General features: G+C 43.8%; 1 protein-coding gene across 1 annotated transcript; it reads right to left on the bottom strand.

Moving 5' to 3' along the window:
* Positions 1 to 203: 203 nt before the first annotated feature.
* On the bottom strand, positions 204 to 3,363 carry adra2c (adrenoceptor alpha 2C). The gene has a single exon (XM_012836872.2). The coding sequence runs from the start codon at positions 2,850 to 2,852 to the stop codon at positions 1,521 to 1,523; it is 1,332 nt and encodes a 443-aa protein (XP_012692326.1). The 5' UTR covers positions 2,853 to 3,363; the 3' UTR covers positions 204 to 1,520.
* Between the last annotated feature and the right edge of the window lie 10,982 nt (positions 3,364 to 14,345).

The raw sequence follows: 14,345 nt of genomic DNA, 5'->3' as shown, positions 1-14,345 counted from the left end.
GAGTAACATTATTTAATGACATCACTTAGCTGAGGATGCAAAATGTGTTAAATGAGTGTGCACTGGCTTCAGCAGAAAGGTCTAAAGCTACTTAATCAGAGACAAATGAAGACGGATGGAAACATCATTCCAGATGGAGCTGTCCTAGATGTTTACTGCCACACCTCCCTCCTCATCGTGAAATGACACGCATCAAAGCTTCGCATCATTATGTTTACTTTATTTGTGAATCCCCAACATCTTAAAATAGCCACTATTGAAGCGGAGGTCACAGGCCTTTGTAATAAAATGACATAACTCAATGTATCTGGTGCTTGTTCAAAATCAATCCCTTTGGCAGTGAAAGCCAGAGTGTCTGACCAAACATTAACCAATTTGATTCACTCGGCGGTAAACATATAAAGTGATACTGGCCACGTTCATCCTTTATTTCTTCTTCTTTTGCCTTTGTTCTGTTTTTCTCTTTGTGTGCTTCGAGGTTGGACAGAGTTCAGCAGAAAATTAGCAGATTCTTTCAAAAAATAAATTAAGCTTTAAAGAAAGGTACAACATCCATCAAGGCATAGTAAGGACAGAAAACAACAGCAAGTCCTCAGGTCAAATTGGTGCCATTATCATACAACACCACACAGTAGAACCTGTCAAATATATGTATATACATGAGGCAAGAGCCATGTAATATAGCCGAGGAGCCAGTAGAAGTTATCCAACTGATCAATAACTTAATAAAAAACAATAACACTATATATATATATTTAGATTTATATACTTATTTTATATGGAATCAATTAAAGACAGAAAGCGAGTGAGAGAGAGGATGCTGTGGAACAGGCTAGATTGATTAGAAACACTGAGGCAAGGATCAGTCTTGGATTCCTTTTTTGTCAGAAAATAAAATCCCACAAGAGGGATTCTCTGCCACAGGATGGAGAAGCCCACAGAATACATGTGTCATCTAGGGTGGAAACAGACTTTATGTAGGATATTTAGTTCTCTCGCTCTCAAGGTAACCTGAGGTGTCCATTTTATCTCACTGAAGGAGGAAAGAGTATCAAACCATCCACTCTTTTTTTCAGATCTGAATTTGGAATTATATGTCAGGTTGCTGTATCGCAGAAACACAAGGACACAAAAGACAGATGTGCAAAGTCATCATAAAAACAGTCTGATACTGAACAGTGCCTCTGGACATAATTATCATGGCAGAGATTCTGCTAATGGTGATAAAGTGAAGCATACTGGGTGGGCATCTCCTAAAATACCCTGCTACTGTCCTGGCCCAAGGGACCCTCCACCCTGCACCAAGCACAGCACATTAGACAAACACACACTGGCTTCTGTGTCAGTGTACATCAGTCACAAGGAGATTGTCAAGGCCTACGGAGAGAAGCCAAACACATTAGCTGAACAGGACCCTTCTACCGGACACCGTCTGTCTCGCCCGTATCATCAAATCAAGCGATGTGCAAGGCATGATCGCATTAGAAGCCACTGCCGGCTCCATAAATTCTCTTTACAATTCAAAAGGACCTTTTCCAGGACTTACACAGGATCTTCTGGAAGGATCTGCGGAAGTCCTGATTGAAGATGGTGTAGATGACTGGGTTTAGGGAGCTGTTGCAGTACCCAATCCAGAAGAAGAACTTGAAAAGGGTCGTTGGGATGGCGCAAGGTTCCCGGCAGATGCCATAGAGGCTGTAGCTGAAGAAGAAAGGGAACCAACAGACCACAAACACACCCATGACCACTGCTAGAACAAATGTGAACCTTTTCTCTCTGGCCTGGGAGATCTTCTTCTTGGACACAGTGCTCCTCCTCTTCCTCCGAGAGGAGAAGAGGTCTAGGGATTTCCCGCTGGCCCTGGACTTGCGGCTGGACTGCTTGGAGCTGGAGCTGTCCTTACGGCTGGTCCTCTCGTCTTTCTTGCCAGATGGGTCAGGATTTTGCCTGGAGTGATGGTGGTGTGTCTTCTTGGTTTTCTCGTCTGATGAGCTGCTGTCGTCCAGGTCCAAATCCAGGTCCTCATCGTCAGGTTTGCGTGGTGGGGAGGCGCAGTGGCCGTTCTCCTTGTCTGTGCTGTTGGCCCGACACAGGTTTCGCTGGCCCACGCCGTTCTCCAGCTCTGCCCCCACACCTCCACCCTTGTCCCCCTCGACCTCATGCCGTTTCTCCGACATACTCCGGCTGCGCTTCTTGGCCACCTGGTAAATGCGGATGTAGACCAGGATCATGATGACACAAGGCGCAAAGAAGGAGCCAATACTGGAGTACAGTATGTACCATGTTACATCATTCAGCTGGCATGTGGGTGCCAGGGCATCCCCACTACTGTCATCACGGTCCATGGAGATGAGAGGTGGGAAAGAGATCACAGCAGAGATCAGCCAGACCATCACAATCATGCCCTTGATCCTTTGAGGTGTCCGTTTGAGGTTATACTCCATTGCCTGCGTGACAGACCAGTAACGGTCCAGGCTGATGGCACACAGGTGGACGATTGAGGAGGTGCAGAAGAGAACGTCTAGGGCCAGATAAATGTCACACCAAACTTTCCCGAAAAACCAATAGCCCATAAGTTCGTTGGCTAGAGAGAAGGGTATGATTAATGTTGCCACCAGAATGTCTGCACTGGCCAGAGACACCAGGAAAAGGTTCTGTGGAGGTTTGAGCGCCCGGCTAGTTAGCACAGCAATTACGACCAAAACGTTTCCGACTATTGTAAACAATATAAGAAAGCTGACTAATCCTGCAAGCCCGTAGATAGTGGCCAAAGAGTACTGGCTTCTCGCTGTGGAATTGGTATTGGTTATGGATGCATTTTCAGCACCACTGGAAAAATTTAAAAAATCCATCTCGAATAGTATTTTGTTATTAACAAAAATCAAAAAAATTTCCACAACGTTTACCTGCCAATATTTTGACTTCGCTTGCCTTTTAGGTAAAAAAGCACAGTCCCTGCGAACTGTCTTCTTACCTCTCTGCTATTGTTATTTCGTCCATGTTCCATCTTCTCTGAGGTTAAGTGCATTCTATTTGAATTAACGATGTTTTTCGGTGTCGTACAAGTGTCCTGTTGTAACTGCTAATTATATCATCAGTAGCAAAACGTCCTCTGACTACATTCTCATGCGCTTTCTGAGTCCCGCGCGCCCTACTACGCCGGACCACTTCTGTACTCTCTCTCTCTCTCTCTCTCTCTCCCACCCTCCCTCTCTCTCACACACACACTCCCTCTTTTTCTGCCTCCCTCTTTCTTTCCTCTCGATATACACAGTGCCCTGTACTGAACATATACACGTGCTGCCCACATCAAACTAAGCAGAGCGCCGCCCATACAGAGAACGGGAGAAAGAAAGAAAGAGAGAGAGAGAGAGAGAGAGAGAAAGAAAATCGCCCAAAGATGATGAAGTGACAGATCACGTACGTTGACATCGCCATTAACGTGTTCACACTTTGTCTTTTTCATCTTAACATAATCTAGAACTAATAGCGTCTGTTCACCAAGGTTGACTTTTCCGCAAAGGAGCGCACCTGGACAGAGTCAGGGGTGTAGGCAGATTACGAGGGGGGGAAAAAGAGAGGGATCTGGTAAATCGCGAACTTGTGTGGACCACTTATGTCATTTGGAGTAGATCGAAAGCCATCATCCGGCTACGTGCCGTCCAAGTTAAAAATAATCACAAAAGGCACTGCAAGGACGTGTAGAATAGGATTCATAAAGCATATTCCCTCTCTCTCTCGACCCTTCTGCGATCTTTCCACTCGCTGGATGTCACTGTTGTGACATATGCTGCATTAGAAACGGAGAGAATGAATATCGCGCCCATATTAAAAAGTAAAGCATGTTTTAATCCAATCAGAAAGCAATGAGTAGGCCTACTAGTTAGATGTCAACCCACTAGTTAATTATTTTTAGTCTCTCAACCATATCAGATGTGATATGCACTCCAGGTTTGATTAGGGTTTTTATCCTGTAAATGTGATGATCACCCATCACCAAATATGATGATCACTCCACCATTAGTTTGTAGAGTAAATTGGAAACATTGTATGCGCAGAATACGTCCTTCCCAACTGTCCATTCTGTTGAAATTTGCTGGTATACAAAATACCAAATACCAAATTAATGAAAACGTGACCATATTTAAATAGGGTGAAAAACTCCCCATCTGTCTGAAATACATGTAAACCCTTGTGGTGATAAGGGGTATTTCATGTCCTCTTTATACCACAAAATGTAGAAAATAGGTTATTGGCAAAGTACCTCCCAGATAGACTTTGGTCACCACCCCACTGGTGGTGTGCCTCTTCTGGTTCACTCTCGGACCACCATCATGACCACACCATGTAGTTAAACTGGGCGTGGATATTATGAAATAACATAAAATGGCTCCAGTGGGTCGACAGTGGTCCACTGTCCTTCTGCTATCTAGATGGGCATAACGAAGCTCTGCCATCTGTGTTCCATGCCAGCCCTGCTATGTTTAATGTTTAGTTTGTGGTATAAAGAGGACATGAAATACCTAATACACCCCTTATCACCACAAGGGTTTACATATATTTCAGACAGATGGGGAGTTTTTCACCCTATTTGATCTGACTGGCAAATTGGAGACTTTTCTAATTACTTCACTGCTTACCCTGACAAGATGAAATCTGTAACTATGAATCAGCCAGGAGAGGTAAACAAAGCCTGTTGTGGAGACGACCAGCATTGGAATCAATGGGAAATTATTTGAGACTAATTCACTTGTAAGTAGGCAATGTTGACGAGACAAAGAATATCATGTTATAATTTGCATGCATAATTTTACACATCGATTACTGGCTACCTGAACCAGTGCTCAAGTACCGAGGGAGGAGGAGGTGTCTTGCATCAGTTAAAAGACTATGCGACTATGATAGGGTTGGTGTCAGCACATGGAGCAAAGCATAACATTAATGATATGATTGTGTAGCTTGAAAGGGGTAGCACATGTGAGTATGAGACTGTGTAGTTCCCAGCATGTTGTTTATGCTGTTAGCGGAAACCTTGTGCATCCCGCTTGTGTTTGCTGTTAGCATGCCTGACTATTATTATTTCATACAGGTGTGTTATGCTGTTAATGCCTTAGTTTAGCTCTGCTTTATGTTAGCATATCACTTCACCGTCAGTGTAAGTATTGTGTGAAGATTAGACCACCATCTTGTTTGCTAAATTCTTGCAGAGTACTAGAGACTAATTAAATAATGCTCCCTACTCTGTGTAAAGTATGAGGCTTGAGACCTATAATAATATTTATGCCCTCATCACTGTGTCTTGCTGGCTCACCATGGTGGTATCAGAAGTGGAGCAAGTGTAACCAAGAATGCAAGGTGAGATTTAGGGATTGTACCCTGATGGCCTGACCTACCGGTAGACAGGATTGGCTGGAGATGGAAGTCACTTGGCCTGCACAGCATTCAGCATTATCCTGCAGAGACCAAGAATGTCGTTATAGGAAAGCGCCTAGAATACCCAACTGTGTGCTGCTGCTATAGCACTCCTCCCTTCTAACAGAGTAAGCCGACGACAGACCTCCACTGTGCCGCTCACAGCCCGGGGGTCTCCCACATCGTTCCTGCCAGCCAGAGGGGCTTTCCTTGCCTCTGCCACCAGCTCTGTGAGTCTTTGGCACCACTGCTGTTGGTGGAAGGGCCTCTACATCACCATAGTTTTCCAGCCTTGACCAGACTGTGTTTTCTTGCCCTCCACTGTTCCACAACCTGATTGCAAAAGCTTGTGGGGGACAACCAGGCTTGAGCATCTCCCCCAACACCTCAGGAACTTTGGTTCCGATGAGATGTTTTCCCGATGTTTTCATGGTTCCACATGGTTCCACAGGCCTCCACCATTGCCAGGGCTTGCGGTGGTGCTGGGAACAACCAGGTCCATTCGTCTCCAATGTCCCGGGGACTGAGTTGTGGTAGCTGAGGACAGCTAACTTCTTGGGGAGAGGGCTGTGTAGCGTGCAAGGGGTAGAAGGGGGCGCTTCCGTACGCGAGTACGAGACTGTGCAGTTCCCAGCAACCAAGCATATCTATTCAGCCGTCAGTGTAAGTGTTGTGACAAGATCCTGTTTGCCTTGCTTCACTCTGTGTGTGTTATAGGGGCCAATAAACTGGGACTCACGAGGTGGTGCGGTATGTGGGACTGAGGTCTCTGTCCCCCTGTGCATTTTTCCTGACAAGGTCACAAAAATATGAAGATAACATACCTGGTCATCATTAGCAAGGTCACCACAATATGAAGATAACAAGCCTGGTCATTATTAGCAAGGTCACCACAATATGAAGATGACAAACCTGGTCATCATTAGCAAGATCACTACAATATGAAGATAACAAACCTGGTCATTATTAGCAAGGTCACCTCAATATGAAGATAACAAACCTGGTCATCATTAGCAAGGTCACCACAATATGAAGATAACAAACCTGGTCATCATTAGCAAGATCACTACAATATGAAGATAACAAACCTGGTCATTATTAGCAAGGTCACCTCAATATGAAGATAACAAACCTGGTCATTATTAGCAAGGTCACCACAATATGAAGATAACAAACCTAGTAATCATTAGCAAGCCTGACCCATTAAAAATGAAAGTAGCCATATTTGCTTGCACCTACTTTGTCGAGTTAAAAAAAAAAAAATGTAACTTTAATATGTTTGGCTATGTTAGAGGAGTAGCCTAGTCTATTATATGACGAACTCGATGTTAGAGCCATGAGAAATCTGTCCACAACTCATAATTGTTTATTTTATTACAATGACAGTTAGGAAAGATAATTGACCATTTTCTGTTTTATCAAAGAACTTCCAAATAATTGATTTATCATTTCCTGTTGTCGCCATTCTTCCTCTTGTTTACCAATGGCTCTTACACTGAGTGCACATCTGATCTAGCATCACATGATTGACGACATGTTAATGTAGAAACACAAGAATGGATGTTACTGCCAGTGGCGGCGCCAGAGATTTTTTTTCTGCAGGTGCTAAGGGGGTGCTCGGCGTTTTACAGAGGGTGCTGTCGGTAGGAAAACTGTATGATCAGGGAAAGTGTATTAAAACCGGATGTCGTCACTTTAAGCCGGTCTCTGGTTGGATAAAGCTTTTCAGCAGAAATGGACAAGGACCTTTGATTTATTCTGTAGGAACCATGCCGATGCCTGACTTTTAATATTGTGTGACGTTGTTGAAGTTCAAGTTCAACATTAATAGCGATTGAATTACCCTTGTGTCGTGTAATCGCTAGCGGTAAATAAACGTTAATAACTTGAATGACTGATTAAGGATATATGTTACACATCACAAACACATGTAATCGATGGGTTTTGGGGGAAATGAGGTAATTGGTTAGCTTAAATTGCAGTATCTTAGGCGAGCTAATTGACCTGGCTAGCTATAGCGGAATTAACAGTGCTAGCTTTGTGTTTGGTCATATAGCTTCGTAAAAGTTCGGTTAACAGGTCACTTGTGTGTTTAGTTGTATGACTTCGTAAAAGTCCGGTTAACAAGTCAATTGAGCATTAAGCCACCTGACTATAATGGGTCTATTCATATTAGCATGCTAACGTTAGACTTATTAGCAGCGAGGCTAGCTAGCTACTATGTGTTCCAATGGATTGTTGGTCTAAGCGTTAGCTTCAGTTAAGACCTACGTGTACCACATGAACAACTAAACGAGTCAATGTAGACATATACAAAGTTGTGTAGATAGCTTTATTCACATAAGCCGTATAACTTCACAAAAATAATAATAATTTAAAGAAAACCGATCGTTTGCATGCCAGGTGATCAACACAACTTCTCAACTAAAAAGTAAAGGTCCTTGTCCAGTTCTGCTGAAAAGCTTTATCCAACCAGAGACCGGCTTAAAGTGACGACATCCGGTTTTAATACACTTTCCCTGATCATACAGTTTTCCTACCGACAGGTGCTATGAAATTAGGGTGATAGCATACGTGTCACATGGTTCTCTACTACAACACCTCCCCACCATATCGTCATATTTGTTTTACATGTTTGCTCTCTGAAGCGTCTTTGTGGTCCATGAAAAGCGCCATACAAATCGATCGTATTATTATTATCATTAGGCTGCTTCCGACGGACGCGCACATAGCTGTGTTCCTCTGCGACGGTCACTGACAAAATGCATGCAGCATGTTATAGATTCCGCAATCCCAAATACTTCACTTACTTCAGTGGAAGTTAAAGTTGGCGCCAGATGACCACCAGGTCACCACTACCATGTCTGACAAATTAAACTAAACATAAATAGTTCAATACATTCTAAACTAAAGAGGGCAAATTAGAATAGCAGATAGAATGAACTAAAACAGTCAAAGAGTCAGAAATGCTTTCAAAACGTATATATTATTTCAGGTCACAATAAAAAAAAACATAGAAGCTTATGTATACCTGGCTAGCACAGACAGACTGCTCGTCCTAGGCTAGAATTTCTGATTTTTTAAGGCGGATCCAGAAAAATCCCCAAAAGAGACCACATTCATTAATGTTACACATCTAACAAGACCATTCCACCTTAAATCTTAAACGATGTAAAGATGCAGGCCCCTTTTAAAAGTGAATGAAACAGAACAGTAGGCACTCAAAACCACAATAATCAGAGCTAGACCATTGTATCATTGTACAATACAACTCTTAAAGAACAGGCAAAAATGCAAACCAAACTATGCAGGAAAAGCAAAATCCGGGCAAGCCAGCAGACCAGGTGTAGCATGGCTAGCATCCTCAGTAGGGTTGATCTCTTTGACCACGACGTTCCTCTTCTTCTAAATCAGATTCAGATACCCCTTGCATTTCTTCTTCTTCTTCAACGTCACATGATTCTTCTACTCGTGGAATTTTGGGTATCAAAAACCGATCCATTATTGTGAATTTGTTGATACTACCGCTTCACTTTGACTTTGACAGTGCACTAGCTCTCTTTCTCCTTCAATCGTCAGGAAACGTCAACGTTCACACATGCGACGTGTCTCTGTCGTGCTACGTAAACAATCTGTTAATTTCAATCTGTTATTATTTTCTTTTGTGATTGAAATATTATTATCACACAATGAATTAAATTAATAACGCAGAATTAAATTAAATAACAATAATAAATAAACCATTATTTTCTTGGGGGTGCTATGGCTAATCCAGGGGGAGCTATAGCACCCCCTAGCCCCCCCCTGGCGCCGCCCCTGGTTACTGCTATAGTACTCGAATGCACGAGTACTCAGTGTAACCCCTTCTGTGGCATATTGAGGGTGTCTCACTGTTCATTTCCCCCCATTAATCAGAGACGGGCTTTCTGATTCAGACAGACAGGCACTGCCAGACACCCTAGACCATAGTCAGCAGCCCTGGAAGTTCTCCCTGGGTTCTGAGGTGTGTAGGGGGACTAGTGAATGCGAGTTCACTGAGTAGCACAGGAGTAAACACATTAGTACCTGGATCTTATGTGTGTGTGTGTGTTGTCTTGTAGTGTGCCAGAGGGTTACCTGCATTGTGTGGGTACATGTCTTCTGTGTGTGTCTGTGTCTGTGTGTGTGTGTGTGTGTGTGTGTGTGTGTGTGTGTGTGTGTGTGTGTATGAGTGTGAGAGAGAAAGTGCGAGATATAAAGAGAGATCCTGAGTGTGTTTCTCTGTGTGTGTGTGTTTCTCTGTCTGTGTGTTTGTTTCTCTGTGTGTGTGTGTGTGTGTGTGCGTGTGTGTGTGCGTTCTTGTATAAGGAACCAACTAAGCTTGTGAGACTGTTTTTGTTGAAGCGCTCCATCTGAGGCTGATGGCCCTGGTCTCCACTAAGCTGATTAATATTGAGTCGCTGGAGCCTGTGATCATTAAGTCTTCCCCAGGGGTCAGAGTTGTGTCTGTCTAATTGAGACCTGCATGAATGATCCTTGTCATTAACACAGACATGCAGCATTGCACCCCGGCCACCCCCACCTTCTCGTAACACCGCCAGGGTCACTGAGAGTCTGGGCTTGTCGTATGCTACTCCTGTTTGTCCACTGGGGCGCTTTAGTTTGGGTGTCTCTAGCAGGATACGACACCGACCAACTAAGGCTGAACCTGAGTCTTCGCCTGCCTCAGCAGGGTATAATGACAGGAATATGATGAGAGCATTCGTTTACAGGGGACATTGATGCCCTTTCCAACAAGAAAATGTCCTGCAAGTACTACGTCTTAGTTTGTTTGTTTTACCTAACACCATTAACCTTCTAGGACCTCCAGCCCCCCCCTGTAAAGTATCTAGCATCTGCTTACTTGTACTCATTGTATCTTGGCTTGGGCTGGTTGAATAATCCTTGTTTCTGGCATGGAGTCAGGATGAGAAACAACACTATACAATTTAAGGACATCACTGCTGTTGTAACCACACCTTGGGTTGACCTGTCTATTACTTTACAGGACCAGGCATCCCTGCAACAGTGTGTGTTAATGAATCTGTCTAGCAGACTAAGCGGTCATGTGTCACCTCCTAACTGGCCATTGCCTGCAGGGCTGGGAGACAGATGTGCTTGGGAGGGGCTTGGGAGTGTGCTGAATGGAGTTTGTAGTGTGGCCCTTGATGGTCACCTAATCTCCACATGGCTGACCTGCTGCCTGACCCTGCCGGAGGCTCATCATGGCAGCCTGAAAACACAGGGCCATTTCACCCCTCAGGCTTGTGGCTTTCCCGTGAGAAAGAGGAATACATGTTAAATAAGGGATTTTCTGTGTGGTGGGTTAAAGATCAAATGTGTGTTTGTGTGTATGTTTGGTGTGTGCGCGTGTACATCTATGTCTATTTGTGCGCTAGTTTGTGTGTGTGTGTGTGTGTGTGTGTGTGTGTGTGTGTGTGTGTGTGTGTGTGTGTGTGTGTGTGTGTGTGTGTGTGTGTGTGTGTGTGTGTGTGTGTGTGTGTGTGTGTGTGTGTGTGCAGTCAGAGTCAAGCTGATTCCTGCTGGCTCAGCGGGCACTGGAATGGCTTGTATGCCTGAAGCACTTGGCTAGCTCTGCTCTTGTTAAAAGCCAGGCTTGTTACAGTATGCCAAGAAGGACAGATCAGATCCAGCAGTTAATACAACTCATTTGACATGTGTATATTGGATTTAGACCCTAACACATGTAGTGTCACTGGTGTCGGCTAATATAATTACTGTTTATATAATATCCTTACATCCTTACATGATGTTTTAAATGACAGTGAAGTAAATACTTCTTGAAGGAATGTTTTTGCACTTTATAGACTGAATGTCAAGAGGGATATATGGGAAAGTGGATAGATGTTTGTGCATGTGTGTGTGTGTGCCCGAAGCATTCCCTTGGAGATGGACGGGGAAAGGTCAAGTGGGGCGAGTGAGTACATGGCAAACAGGGGTGTGTGTGGCCGTCTGCAGACTCTGGAGGATAATGCGGTTTCAGTCCCCGCTGGGTGCTCTCAAGCCATCAACTCACAGCCACAGAGAATCACAGATGGCAAGCCAAATCACAACGCACAACAGAGAAAAGAATATGGGAGAGGTGGATGAGGATCAAGAGAGAGAGAGAGAGAGAGAGAGAGAGAGAAAGGAAAATCAATTACTGTTAATTTGCTTGCATCTGTTGTTGTTTACTGTTGATGCTGCCATTGCTGAAAAGATGGCAGTGATTGGTTTTCTTTTAATGGGGATAGGGTGTGGCAATAGTGCTTTTGCAATAGTGGGATGACGACCGTCCCTCTCAACATTGGCAAGCAGTACCTGGTGTTACATGTTTGCCCCATTATGAAAAGGAGGGAAACAGAGCATTAGAATGACAGACACAGAGAAGTATGTGTCTTTGGAGAAAAAAGGGGTGGCGGTTGAAGGAGACACAAGGAGGGAATGATGACAGACAGAGAAACCGAGAAAGGAGCGAAGGAGAGATTGACGGAGGGAGAGACTAATTTTTCTTTGTCGAGTGGCACAAAAGGTTATTCAGTTCCCCTTCTGCTGTGGATGTATGGCATTTTTCAGTCTTTTTTTTGCAGTGCAGGGGGGGCAGCCAGCTATAATTAATACCTTTGTCAGGTTTTTAATGGCACACACGACACACTGGAACACACACGTGCATATATGGAGAATATAAATAGAATCCCCTCCCTATTCAAGTGCACCTAACTGCCCCTATGCTAGCCCTCTTTCACTGCCTTCCTCCCTTAATGTGCATTTTTTTCACCACAGTATGTCTGCTCCTTGGAGATGAAACCTAACACACAGTCTGTCGTCAACATCAAAGCCCTGAGTGCAGACATGCACACAGTTCCCAGGCTGCCCGGCTCGGGAAAGCAGTGTGGGGACATTGTCACATGCAGCATGGCAACCCTCTTAATGACAATGAATGACAATAGAGTGAAAGTCTGCCAACCATATGTTTATTGAAAGGTGTCAGACATTGTGACAGATTTGAGGTCCATTGATTCTGGTGTCATGTGGTTTCCCATCTCTTCCTATGGACATCCTCGTATCCATATAGTCAGACTGAGTCTGAAACAGTATCTTATAACATAAAATGACTTTATCTTTGATGTATCATCAATATCTCAAGTTCTGTCATGATTATGTGACTCAAATGAGCTCAGCTGATTGCCACTGCTCACTTTGTACAGCACGATTAAAATTCAGGCATGACACATCGCAGTCAATCAATTTGATCTGTATGCACAAGGGCAGGCCACCAACCACAGTAACTCCACCTGTGAGTCTGTTTGCAGGGTGGTGCTAATTGACGCTGGCAGTTATTTCAGTGGCTATGTGTGTGTGTGTGTGTGTGTGTGTGTGTGTGTGTGTGTGTGTGTGTGTGTGTGTGTGTGTGTGTGTGTGTGTGTGTGTGTGTGTGTGTGTGTGTGTGTGTGTGTGTGTGTGTGTGTGACATTGAGTAGGATGAGCAGGAAGTAGTGGATCTTTGTGCTGGTGATTATTGTGGTCACCCAGGTGGGGGCCCGCCTCTGTGTGTGAGTGGCTGTACACAAGACAAGACAAGCTCATCATTACACCCAGAGCATGCTGGGAAATCTCTGAAGGCCCTGGCGATGACTTCCTCACCTCTTCACAGAGAGGATGATGGTGTTGACACCACTTCACCAATTCGCTCTGCTCATAGATCTGAGACAAGAGATTATCAAGAGACAAGAGATTAAATAGACCCATAGATAGGTGGTGACAAAGATATTGCCAGAGAGAGAAAAGGAAGGCTTAAGTGCTTTTGCATGTAGACATTGCCTTCCAACTGGAGCAGGTACATAACCTTTGAAAGGCACAGATTTAAATGTTAGAGACCAAAAATACACTTGACCTTATCCACACTTATCAACACTTTGACTGAATCAACTCAGAGATACACTCTTCTGGTGGGGAGCAGAATGTCAACAAGTGCTTTGCTTTTAATCTCCCATCACATCAGCTATAAAAAAGTATTTTCTTGGTTCAAGTTAATCTTTCTGTTTGTGTTAGATTTTCCTGTTATCCATGTATCAGAGCTATCTGCTTTAATCTAATCCATTCCAAATGTCCCTGATAGTACATGTCTTGTCCAACAGGTACTACAAAAAAAAACAGTGAAATGCATACAGTATTCAGCAGCAAAAAGACATACGTTTAGCCATACGTTTTTGGCTGGCTGTATCAGGGACGTGTTTGTTAGGCAGGCAGCACACATTGCCTATAGGACTGAGGAGAGTTTCCATTCTCCATTTATTACTGACAAGACCATAGGAAGGGTGGGAGCCAAGGGCTCAGGAACAGGGTATGATCTGATACTTGAGCTGTGGTTCAGGCGCTTCTGTAGTCCATATTCCATTTCCTTATTTAGTTGCCCCATTGAGTGTCACCTTTGAGGCAATCTATGTCTCTCTCAGCTTGAGGCTGTTTTTGATGGACACTGAAAAAGATACCAGAAGGGTGAACTGGTGGCTACATGGGAGCGCCCATAATATATCTGCCTATTCACTTCTCTACTTCCCTATCTGCCTATTTACTTCTCTACTTCACTATCTGCCTATTCACGGCCCTTTACTCATTGCATTTAATATATTCTAATCACACTTGTGTTCACCTGCTCAAAGAGTTTTGTTTAGAAATACTGTATTTACTGTAGTACAGTAGTCTTTTTTTTCTGAATGTGAATGACGAAAACTAAGTAGAACCAAACTTAGTGTGGTATCTGTGAATGCACTTTGGTCTACTGTGAGCATGTTCAAAATTCAGAGACAATGTCCTCATATCTCCCATCCTCCCTGGTGTTCACCCTGTACCATTTCATGTCATGACTAATGAGCACATAGAGCACTCATAAATACACACAGTGTGCAGACACA

The sequence above is a fragment of the Clupea harengus genome, chromosome 22, assembly GCF_900700415.2.
Source record: "Clupea harengus chromosome 22, Ch_v2.0.2, whole genome shotgun sequence".
NCBI classification, from domain to species: domain Eukaryota; kingdom Metazoa; phylum Chordata; class Actinopteri; order Clupeiformes; family Clupeidae; genus Clupea; species Clupea harengus.
Note: the sequence above shows the minus strand (reverse complement) of the source record. Positions and strands in the feature narration are given on the sequence as shown.